The 12,027-nt window shown below is 43.8% G+C and overlaps 1 protein-coding gene across 10 annotated transcripts in view; it reads left to right on the top strand.

Moving 5' to 3' along the window:
• The window catches only part of LOC112230541 (dachshund homolog 2-like), a 328,693-nt gene that overhangs the window by 244,166 nt on the left and 72,500 nt on the right, over positions 1-12,027 (top strand). For 6 of the 10 annotated variants that reach the window (XM_042311575.1, XM_042311576.1, XM_042311577.1 and 3 more), the window contains exons 4-7: positions 4,128-4,280; positions 9,201-9,373; positions 10,968-11,127; positions 11,901-11,975. In XM_042311575.1, coding sequence (XP_042167509.1) covers positions 4,128-4,280; positions 9,201-9,373; positions 10,968-11,127; positions 11,901-11,975 — 561 coding nt within the window. The remainder of the gene's footprint in view (positions 1-4,127; positions 4,281-9,200; positions 9,374-10,967; positions 11,128-11,900; positions 11,976-12,027) is intronic. The other 4 variants (XM_042311581.1, XM_042311582.1, XM_042311583.1 and 1 more) reach the window with 2 other exon arrangements.

Genomic DNA, 12,027 nt, shown 5'->3' on the forward strand with positions numbered 1-12,027 from the left:
TTATGGAAGGAAGAGGAGTGGGGTCTAGGGTCCAGTGTAGTTTAGTGTAGGTTTGGGTTATGGAAGGGAGGGAGAGAGAGGAAGAGGAGTGGGGTCTAGGGTCCAGTGTAGTTTAGTGTAGGTTTGGGTTATGGAAGGGAGGGAGAGAGAAAGGAAGAGGAGTGGGGTCTAGGGTCCAGTGTAGTTTAGTGTAGGTTTGGGTTATGGAAGGGAGAGAGAGAGAAAGGAAGAGGAGTGGGGTCTAGGGTCCAGTGTAGTTTAGTGTAGGTTTGGGTTATGGAAGGGAGGGAGAGAGAGAAAGGAAGAGGAGTGGGGTCTAGGGTCCAGTGTAGTTTAGTGTAGGTTTGGGTTATGGAAGGGAGGGAGAGAGAGAAAGGAAGAGGAGTGGGGTCTAGGGTCCAGTGTAGGTTAGTGTAGGTTTGGGTTATGGAAGGGAGGGAGAGAGAGAGAGAGAGGAAGAGGAGTGGGGTCTAGGGTCCAGTGTAGTTTAGTGTAGGTTTGGGTTATGGAAGGGGGGAGAGAGAGAGAGAGGAAGAGGAGTGGGGTCTAGGGTCCAGTGTAGTTTAGTCTAGGTTTGGGTTATGGAAGGGAGGGGAGAGAGAGGAAGAGGAGTGGGGTCTAGGGTCCAGTGTAGTTTAGTGTAGGTTTGGGTTATGGAAGGGAGGGAGAGGAGAGGAGTGGGGTCTAGGATCCAGTGTAGTTTAGTGTAGGTTTGGGTTATGGAAGGGAGGGAGAGGAGAGGAGAGGAGTGGGGTCTAGGGTCCAGTGTAGTATAATGTAGGAGCTAGTGGTGTAATTACACAGGGCGTTTTGAAGCATCCTGTTAACCAGCTCTGTCAGTGAGGGGCTAAGGAGATGCACTGTGATGCACACATTCTCTGTCAGTGAGGGGCTAAGGAGATGCACTGTGATGGACACATTCTCTGTCAGTGAGGGGCTAAGGAGATGCACTGTGATGCACACACATTCTCTGTCAGTGAGGGGCTAAGGAGATGCACTGTGATGGACACATTCTCTGTCAGTGAGGGGCTAAGGAGATGCACTGTGATGCACACATTCTCTGTCAGTGAGGGGCTAAGGAGATGCACTGTGATGGACACATTCTCTGTCAGTGAGGGGCTAAGGAGATGCACTGTGATGCACACATTCTCTGTCAGTGAGGTGCTAAGGAGATGCACTGTGATGCACACACATTCTCTCTCCAACATAGGACATTAGGAGAAGGAGGCTCCACTCCGGGTGAGCTGCTCTCTGTAGACCTGTGCTGAGGGATAGGCCACGGCTCTCCTGAGACCTGGCTCTCCTCTCTGCCCTTCAGACCCCATTCTCTCCAAATCCTGGAACGGCTCGGATTCGAAGACGTTCATCGCTAAGCCTTTATTTTTGTCGTTCAGTGCTCTCGTCTTTGGTTTGAAAAGGTCTTTCATCACTTTTAGTATCACTGGCATCGTATAACTTCTCCAGTGCTGTTTTAGAATATTGGATAACTTAGATAAAGGGTATACACATGATGAAACCATTCATAACGACGTCAGTATAGAGTTAATAGCCAACATGTTTTCATCACTCCTCCCAGACATCCTCCTCTCCATCTTATGTTTCATCCCCAAGCTTTTACAAATACTATACATTATACAAATTTCTCCAAATATACTTTTTTGTCTCATAGGCAGTAGGATGCTCATGTTCAAACCCACTGGCAGGCTTTAACCAATGCTCTCTCTCTCCTATGATCACATGCTCCTGATTGACCCTGCCGTGAGGTGTTGGCCTCGGCCATTAGTTTAGCTGCTTGTTTTTTTCTCTCATCCAAATGGCTCCCCACTGACAAGAAGGGAATTCTACAGAGGAAGAATTTCATTTGCATTATTGTTAAAAGAAGCACACACTGCAATCTGTTGCAAAAACACCATCTGTTATTTTACTCAGAGGACTTCAGTTACTTATTAGGTAGAATTATACAATGATTTCGATTCCTTTCGTTTAGATTTTCTCCCTTCATTATTCTATTGAAGTATTTTTATGTCTCCTAGAGATTAGGCCTCCATTACATTTCATTCTATTGATTTATTAATGTATACGAGACCCTCAGCCGTGAATAACATTGACTGGAATGGGTTAACCTTATAATGGCCTGGAGCTGAGAGTAGACAGGAAATAGGTGATTTCCTGTGCCACGTTCTGCCTTGTTCTAATGGATGGCCTGCCTGTCTGCCTATCTAACTGCCTGTCTGCCTGTCTGCCTGCCTATCTACCTGTCTGTCTGCCTGTCTGCCTGCCTGCCTGCCTGCCTGTCTGTCTACCTGCCTGTCTGTCTGCCTGCCTGTCTGTTTACCTGCCTGTCTGTCTACCTACCTGTCTGCTTGTCTACCTGTCTACCTACCTGTCTGCTTGTCTACCTGTCTGTCTGCCTGTCTGTCTGCTTGCCTTTCTACCTGCCTGTTTACCTGCCTGTCTGCATGTCTGTCTACCTGCCTGTCTGTCTGTCTGTCTGTCTGTCTGTAGTGCTCACTGTAATTAGGCCCACCACCATGTGTGTCACAGCAGGTGTTCTCTACTGTGTCATACAGTACCATACAGTACCATACAGCAGAATGCAGCATCATACAGCACCATACAGCACCATTCAGCACCATACAGCACCATTCAGAACCATACAGTAAAATACAGCACCATTCAGCACCATACAGCACCATACAGTACCATACAGCACAATACAGTCCCATACAGCACCTTTCAGCACCATACAGCACCATACAGTACCATTCAGCACCAAAATAAGAATTTGTTCTTAACTGACTTGCCTAGTTAAATAAAGGTTTTTAAAAAATCTCAGGTGTATCAGAACCCAAATGTAATGTCGATCTCACAGGGATTTACAGTAGTCATTTACTTTACAGTAGTCATTTGCATTGCATTAGTTGTTTACATTACAGTAGTTGTTTACATTACAGTAGTTATTTACATTACAGTAGTTGTTTACATTACAGTAGTTATTTACATTGCATTAGTTGTTTACATTACAGTAGTTATTTACATTAAAGTAGTCATTTGCATTGCATTAGTTGTTTACATTACAGTAGTTGTTTACTTTACAGTAGTCATGTACATTACAGTAGTTGTTTACATTACAGTAGTTGTTTACATTACAGTAGTTATTTACGTTACAGTAGTCATTTGCATTGCAGTAGTTGTTTACATTACAGTAGTTGTTTACTTTACAGTAGTCATGTACATTACAGTAGTTGTTTACGTTACAGTAGTCATGTACATTACAGTAGTTGTTTACTTTACAGTAGTCATGTACATTACAGTAGTTGTTTACTTTACAGTAGTCATGTACATTACAGTAGTTGTTTACGTTACAGTAGTCATGTACATTACAGTAGTTGTTTACTTTACAGTAGTCATGTACATTACAGTAGTTGTTTACTTTACAGTAGTCATGTACATTACAGTAGTTGTTTACGTTACAGTAGTCATTTGCATTGCATTAGTTGTTTACATTACAGTAGTTGTTTACTTTACAGTAGTCATGTACATTACAGTAGTTGTTTACATTACAGTAGTTGTTTACATTACAGTAGTTATTTACATTACAGTAGTCATGTACATTACAGTAGTTGTTTACTTTACAGTAGTCATGTACATTACAGTAGTTGTTTACGTTACAGTAGTCATGTACATTACAGTAGTTGTTTACTTTACAGTAGTCATGTACATTACAGTAGTTGTTTACTTTACAGTAGTCATGTACATTACAGTAGTTGTTTACGTTACAGTAGTCATTTGCATTGCATTAGTTGTTTACATTACAGTAGTTGTTTACTTTACAGTAGTCATGTACATTACAGTAGTTGTTTACATTACAGTAGTTGTTTACATTACAGTAGTTATTTACGTTACAGTAGTCATTTGCATTGCAGTAGTTGTTTACATTACAGTAGTTGTTTACATTATAGTAGTTGTTTACAGACTATTTACATAGGCAGGGCAGTGCTTTCCCTGGCCACCCTAGACTCATGCCATTGTGATGTATGATGCTGAACTGAGCTGTTGTGTAGGTGGCCTCCCCCACTCACCTCCCTCCCCTCCGCTCCCCGTGTCGCCCCTGTATGTGTCCCCAGGCGGCAGCGAGTCCTCCTGGGACAAAGAGAAGCTCCAGTCTCCCCCCTCCTCTGGTGCTGCCCACAGCCTGGGTCACGCAGGCCTGTCAGGGCAGCATGGCCTGTCCAGCTCCCAACTCAACTCCCTGCAGCAGAACCACATACTGGCCAACCGTGAGTCACACACACACAAACACAAATACACACATAATGTACACGCACATGTACACACGCACACATACACACACACACACACACATCACGCACGCATGCACACACACACAGCCTCCCTCCTTCCCCTCTCTCCACATGTCTCCCTCAGTCTGTCACCAACCCCTGTATGGTCACGTGTCTGTGCTATGGTTAAAGTGATACAAAGATATCTAATGTGTCTTAATGTACGGTGCATGAAAAAGTTAAACATCCATGGTGTGTCTATTAATAATCTACTGGTGTCTATTAATAAATGTTATTTCACCTTTATTTAGCCAGGTAGGCTAGTTGAGAACAAGTTCTCATTTACAACTGCAACCTGGCCAAGATAAAGCAAAGCAGTGTGACAAAAACAACATCACAGAGATACACATGGAGTAAACAAACGTACAGTCAATAATACAATACAAAGTCTATATACAGTGTGTGCAAATGAGGTAGGATAAGGGAGGTAAGGCAATAAATAGACCATAGTGGTGAAATAATTACAATATAGCAATTAAACACTAGAGTGATAGATGTGCAGAAGATGAATGTGCAAGTAGAGATACTGGGGTGCAAAGGAGCAAAATAAATAAAATAAATACCAGTATGGGGAATGAGGTAGTTGGATGTGCTATTTACAGATGGGCTATGTACAGGTGCAGTGATCTGTGAGCTGCTCTGGCAGCTGGTGCTTAAAGTTAGTGAGGGAGATATGAGTCTCCAGCTTCAGAGATTTTTGCAGTTCGTTCCAGTCATTAGCAGCAGAGAACTGGAAGGAAAGGCAGCCAAAGGAGGAATTGGCTTTGGGGGAGACCAGTGAGATATACCTGCTGAAGTGGGTGCTACGGGTGGGTGCTGCTATGTTGACCAGTGAGCTGAGATAAGGCGGGGCTTTACCTAGCAAAGACTTATAGATGACCTGGAGCTAGTGGGTTTGGCGACGGATATGAAGCAAGGGCCAGCCAACGAGAGCATACAGGTCGCAGTGGTGGGTAGTATAAGGGGCTTTGGTGACAAACGGATGGCACTGTAATAGACTGCATCCAATTTGCTAAGTAGAGTATGGGAGGCTATTTTGTAAATGACATCGCCGAAGTCAAGGATTGGTAGGATGGTCAGTTTTACCAGGGTATGTTTGGCAGCATGAGTGAAGGATGCTTTGTTGCAAAATAGGAAGCAGATTCTAGATTTAATTTTGGATTGGTGATGCTTAATGTGAGTCTGGAAGGAGAGTTTACAGTCTAACCAGACACCTAGGTATATTCTAAGTCAGAACCGTCCAGAGTAGTGATGCTGGACGGGCAGGCCGGTGCGGGCAGCGATCGGTTGAAGAGCATGCATTTAGTTTTACTTGCATTTCAGAGCAGTTGGAGGCCACAGAAGGAGAGTTGTGTTGCATTGATGTTCGTCTGGAGGTCTGTTAACACAGTGTCCAAGGAAGGGCCAGAAGTATACAAAATGGTGTCGTCTGCGTAGAGGTGGATCAGAGACTCACCAGCAGCAAGAGCGAAATCATTGATGTATACAGAGAAGACTGTCGGCCCCAGAATTGAACCCTGTGGCACCCCCATAGAGACTGCCAGGGGTTCGGACAACAGGCCCTCCGATTTGACACACTGAACTCTGTCTGAGAAGTATGAGGTGAACCAGGCGAGGCAGTCATTTGATAAAACAAGGCTGTTGAGTCTGCCGATAAGAATGTGGTGATTGACAGAGTCGAAAGCCTTGGCCAGGTCAATGAATACAGCTGCACTGTATTGTCTCTTATCGATCGTGGTTATGATATTGTTTAGGACCTTGAGCGTGGCTGAGGTGCACCCATGACCAGCTCGGAAACCAGATTGCATATCGGAGAAGGATAGGATGGTCGGTGATCTGTTTGTTCACTTGGCTTTCGAAGACCTTAGAAAGGCAGGGTAGGATAGATATAGGTCTGTATAAGTTAGGGTCTAGAGTGTCTCCCCCTTTGAAGAGGGGGATGACCGCGGCAGTTTTCCAATCTTTGGGGATCTCAGACGATACGAAAGAGAGGTTGAACAGGCTAGTAATAGGGGTTGCAACAATTTTGGCGGATAATTTTAGAAAGAGAGGGTCCAGATTGTCTAGTCCAGATGATTTGTAGGGGTCCAGATTTTGCAGCTCTTTCAGAACATCAGCTATCTGAATTTGGGTGAAAGAGAAATGGGGAGGCTTGGGCAAGTTGCTGTGGGTGTGCAGGGCTGTGGGTGTGCAGGGCTGTTTATTAATAATCTATGGGTGTCTATTAATAATACACTGGTGTGTATATTAATAATCTACTGTTGTGTATATTAATAATCCACTGGTGTGTCTATTACTAATCTACAGAGGTTTCTATTAATAATCTACCGGTGTTAATTCTTTATCTACTGGGGTCTTTTAATAATCTACTGAGGTGTCTATTAATAATCTACTGGTGTATATTAATACTCCACTGGTGTATATTAATACTCCACTGGTGTGTCTATTAATAATCCACTGGTGTATATTAATAATCTACTGGTGTCTATTAATAATCTACTGGTGTCTATTAATAATCTACTGGTGTCTAGTAATAATCTACTGGTGTCTAGTAATAATCTACTGGTGTCTATTAATAATCTACTGGTGTCTAGTAATAATCTGCTGGTGTCTAGTAATAATCTACTGGTGTCTATTAATAATCTACTGGTGTCTAGTAATAATCTACTGGTGTCTAGTAATAATCCACTGGTGTCTATTAATAATCTACTGGTGTCTAGTAATAATCTACTGGTGTCTAGTAATAATCTACTGGTGTCTATTAATAATCTACTGGTGTCTAGTAATAATCTACTGGTGTCTATTAATAATCTACTGGTGTCTAGTAATAATCCACTGGTGTCTATTAATAATCTACTGGTGTCTATTAATAATATACTGGTGTCTAGTAATAATCTACTGGTGTCTATTAATAATCTACTGGTGTCTAGTAATAATCTACTGGTGTCTATTAATAATCTACTGGTGTATATTAATAATCTACTGGTGTCTATTAATAATCTACTGGTGTCTTAATAATCCACTGGTGTCTATTAATAATCTACTGGTGTCTATTAATAATATACTGGTGTCTAGTAATAATCTACTGGTGTCTATTAATAATCTACTGGTGTCTATTAATAATCCACTGGTGTCTAGTAATAATCTACTGGTGTCTATTAATAATCCACTGGTGTCTAGTAATAATCTACTGGTGTCTATTAATAATCCACTGGTGTCTAGTAATAATCTACTGGTGTCTATTAATAATCTACTGGTGTCTAGTAATAATCTACTGGTGTCTATTAATAATCTACTGGTGTCTATTAATAATCTACTGGTGTCTATTAATAATCCACTGGTGTCTATTAATAATCTACTGGTGTCTATTAATAATCCACTGGTGTCTATTAATAATCTACTGGTGTCTATTAATAATCTACTGGTGTCTATTAATAATCCACTGGTGTCTAGTAATAATCCACTGGTGTGTCTATTAATAATCCACTGGTGTCTATTAATAATCTACTGGTGTATATTAATAATCCACTGGTGTCTAGTAATAATCTACTGGTGTCTATTAATAATCTACTGGTGTCTATTAATAATCTACTGGTGTCTATTAATAATCCACTGGTGTCTATTAATAATCTACTGGTGTCTATTAATAATCCACTGGTGTCTATTAATAATCTACTGGTGTCTATTAATAATCTACTGGTATCTATTAATAATCCACTGGTGTCTAGTAATAATCTACTGGTGTCTATTAATAATCCACTGGTGTCTATTAATAATCTACTGGTGTTATTAATAATCTACTGGTGTCTTAATAATCTACTGGTGTCTATTAATAATCCACTGGTGTCTATTAATAATCCACTGGTGTCTATTAATAATCCACTGGTGTCTATTAATAATCCACTGGTGTCTATTAATAATCCAATTTAAGAATACTCTCACCCAAACCCATATCTGCACAGTCACTTTAACTGTACATTCAGTGTACATATGTACATACTACCTCAATTGGGCCGACCAACCAGTGCTCCCGCACATTGGCTAACCAGGCTATCTACATTGTGTCCCACCCACCACCCGCCAACCCCTCTTTACCCTACTGCTACTCTCTGTTCATCATAAATGCATAGTCACTTTAACCATATCTACATGTACATACTACCTCAATCAGCCTGACTAACCGGTGTCTGTATGTAGCTTCGCTACTGTATAGCCTCGCTACTGTTTTTCACTGTCTTTTTACTGTTGTTTTTATTTCTTTACTTACCTATTTTTCACCTAATACCTTTTTTGCACTATTGGTTAGAGCCTGTAAGTAAGCATTTCACTGTAAGGTTGTATTGTTGATCTTTCTATTTCTCTCTCTCTCGCTCTGTCTCTCTCTTTTCGCACCCTCTCTCTCTCCCACACTCTCTCCATTCCTCTCTTTCTCTCTCTCTTTCCCTCACCTTCTTTCTCTCCCCCTTTCTCTTTCTCTCCCTCACCATATCTCTCTCTCCCACTCTCTCTCTGTCTCTCTCCCTCTCTTTCTCCCTCACCATCTCTCTTCTGCTCTCCCTCTGTCACTCTCTCTCTCTCTCTTCCTCACCCTGCTCTCTCTCTCACCCTCCCTCTCTCTCTCTCTCCCTCCCTCAACCTCACCCTCTCGCTCTCTATCTCTCTGTCTCTCTCTCTCTGTCTCTCCCTCCCTCCCTCACCCTCCCTCTCTCTCCCTCTCTCCCTCACCCTCTCTCTCTCTCTCTCTCTCTCTCACCTCTCTCTCTCTCTCTCTCTCTCTCCCTCTCTCTCTCTCTCTCTCTCTGTCTCTCTCTGACTCACCCTCTCTCCCTCATTCCCTCTCACTCTTTCTGTCTGCAGGACTGGACCTACCCTTCATGATGATGCCCCACCCCCTGCTGCCTGTCGGCCTGCCGCCTGCGTCTGTTGCCATGGCAATGAACCAGATGAACCACCTGAACACCATCGCCAACATGGCCGCCGCAGCTCAGATGCACAGCCCCTTATCCAGAGGAGGAGCGTCTGTCATCAAGGTAAGAAAAAGGACTCACATGCTCACAGACATTCATCTTTTAGAGATATCCTCATTGTTTTGCGAAGCCGCTGTAGCAATTCACCCAACACTCTGAATACAAAGACCGTCACATTACCTGTAGGCTTTAAGCCATATACTTATGGTTTATTCCTCATTCATACCACCCATCTGTGAATGTATTTCAACAATGCTCACTACACCACTAGTGCTATTATAACAGATTGTACAGATGTGAGAGACTTTCATCCCCCTTAAAATGGATGTTAGTCTGTGGCTGTCATATTAGCACTGTTGAAGAGGGCTATAATTCAGCTCTAGAGACTAGTAATGAGTATAATTCCACATAGGAAAGTATGTTAATATCGACATTAGATTCATTCCTTCCATCTCCCCACGAGGCCAAAACAGAGAGAATGGGTAGACGTTTCCTACCAAGGGGGTTGGCAGACTGCTAGGGTACTGTTTGTCACTGAGACTCACGGCTCATGTCAGAGACAGCCAGGGGAAATAGCATTTACACAAATACACACAGAGAGACAGACACCCAGAGAGACAGACACCCAGAGAGACAGATGCCCAGAGAGACAGATGCCCAGAGAGACAGACACCCAGAGAGACAGACACCCAGAGAGACAGACACCCAGAGAGACAGACACCCAGAGAGACAGACACTCAGAGAGACAGACGCCCAGAGAGACAGACTCTCAGTGAGACAGACGCCCAGAGAGACAGACGCCCAGAGAGACAGACGACCAGAGAGACAGACGCCCAGAGAGACAGACACCCAGAGAGACAGACACCCAGAGAGACAGACACACAGAGAGACCGACAGTACACATATTTTCTGAACATTTTTGAATATCCTACTGCTTTGCTATTAACTGAATTAATTTCTACATAAATGTAGTATTTTTGTTTTCAGTCAGACACTAACACAGACTATTCAACTCACTTCTCAGACATAGCACCCTTCCTCTAGTGACCTGCTCCAGAGGGGCATGTATGTTGTCTATTTTTTGTGTCCTGCCCACAGAGTCATAGTTTTTTGGGGGGCTGCTAGGGCAGGCCGTAGATCACCTCTATTTAAATAGTACCACCCGGATTGCAGATGGCAGAGGGAGATTGCAGCGTCTGGTGCTGTTTTACTTTTCCAGCATCCCCCTCACCCCGGCCTGTTTGCCTTACCCCACATAGATATCAGAGAAGAGGAGAGGGGGAAGAGGGGGAAGAGGGGAGAGAGGTAAGGAGAGAGGGGAGAGGTGAAGAGGGAAGGAGAGGGAAGAGGAGAGAATGGGAGAAGAGAGGGAAGGGAAGAGGGGAGAGGAGAGGATGGTAGGAGAGAGGGAAGAGGAGAGGGGAGTGGAGAGAGGGGAGAAGAGAGGAGAGGAGAGAAGAGGGGAGAAGAGAGGGCTTAATCTCCATTTGGATTGTCTGACATTAGGAGTGTTAGGGACGAGGGAACAGCAGATGTGAGGTGTCAACATGTGTTATAGCTAGCTATGTGTGTATTTGTTTATAAATGTGTGTGTGTGTCTGTTTATAAATGTGTGTGTGTGTGAGTGTGTGACTTTACTGAATTAACTCTTTATCAGTCTGACCCTCGGTCTCTGTGGCAGGAGTGTGTCCAGGACAGCCCTTCTCCAGCGCCCTCCATGGAGGAAGGTCCTCGCCCGGGCTCCCAGCCCTCCTCACACCCCAGCAGCAGTGCCTCCAGCTCCCCCGCCCCGCACCAACACACCCCCGAACGCCTGGGTGAGACACAAGCATATCTTTCTTTCTCATGTCTCTCTGCCTCTCTTCCTCTCTATATCTCTCTGTGTCTCTCTGTCTCTCTGCCTCTCCTCCTTCTATATCTCTCTGTGTCTCTCTGTATGACTGTCTCGCTGTCTCTCTACCTCTCCTCCTCTCTATATCTCTCTGTGTCTCTCTGTGTCTCTCTGTCTCTGTCTCTCTGCCTCTCCTCCTCTCTATCTCTCTCTGTCTCTCTGCCTCTCCTCCTCTCTATCTCTCTCTCTGTCTCTCTGTCTCTCTGCCTCTCCTCCTCTCTATCTCTCTCTCTGTCTCTCTCTCTGTGTGTCTCTCTGTCTCTCTGTGTCTCTCTGTCTCTGTCTCTCTGCCTCTCCTCCTCTCTATCTCTCTCTCTGTCTCTCTGTCTCTCTGCCTCTCCTCCTTTCTATCTCTCACTCTGTCTCTCTGTCTCTTTGCCTCTCCTCCTCTCTATCTCTCTCTGTCTCTCTGCCTCTCCTCCTCTCTATATCTCTCTTTGTCTCTCTGTCTCTCTGCCTCTCCTCCTTCTATATCTCTCTCTGTCTCTCTGCCTCTCCTCCTTCTATATCTCTCTGTGTCTCTCTGTATGCCTGTCTCTCTCTGTCTCTCTGTCCCTCTCTCTCTCTCCCTCTCTCTCTCTCCCTCTCCCACTTTCTCTCTAGACCGTTGTTTGTAAATAAATAAACTGTATAAACAGGCCAAGACGGACATCTGCATATAAACATGTTGTTCACTGACTTAACTGTTTGTTTGTGTAGTGATGAATCCTGTTGATGGAGACCTTGGGGATAGAGAGGCTGGAATCAACATGAAAAACATGTTCAAAGAGAAAGGTATGTGTATGCTTGTTTGTTTGTGTGTGTGTGTGTGTGTGTGTGTGTGTGT

The sequence above is a fragment of the Oncorhynchus tshawytscha genome, linkage group LG33, assembly GCF_018296145.1.
Source record: "Oncorhynchus tshawytscha isolate Ot180627B linkage group LG33, Otsh_v2.0, whole genome shotgun sequence".
Taxonomy (NCBI): domain Eukaryota; kingdom Metazoa; phylum Chordata; class Actinopteri; order Salmoniformes; family Salmonidae; genus Oncorhynchus; species Oncorhynchus tshawytscha.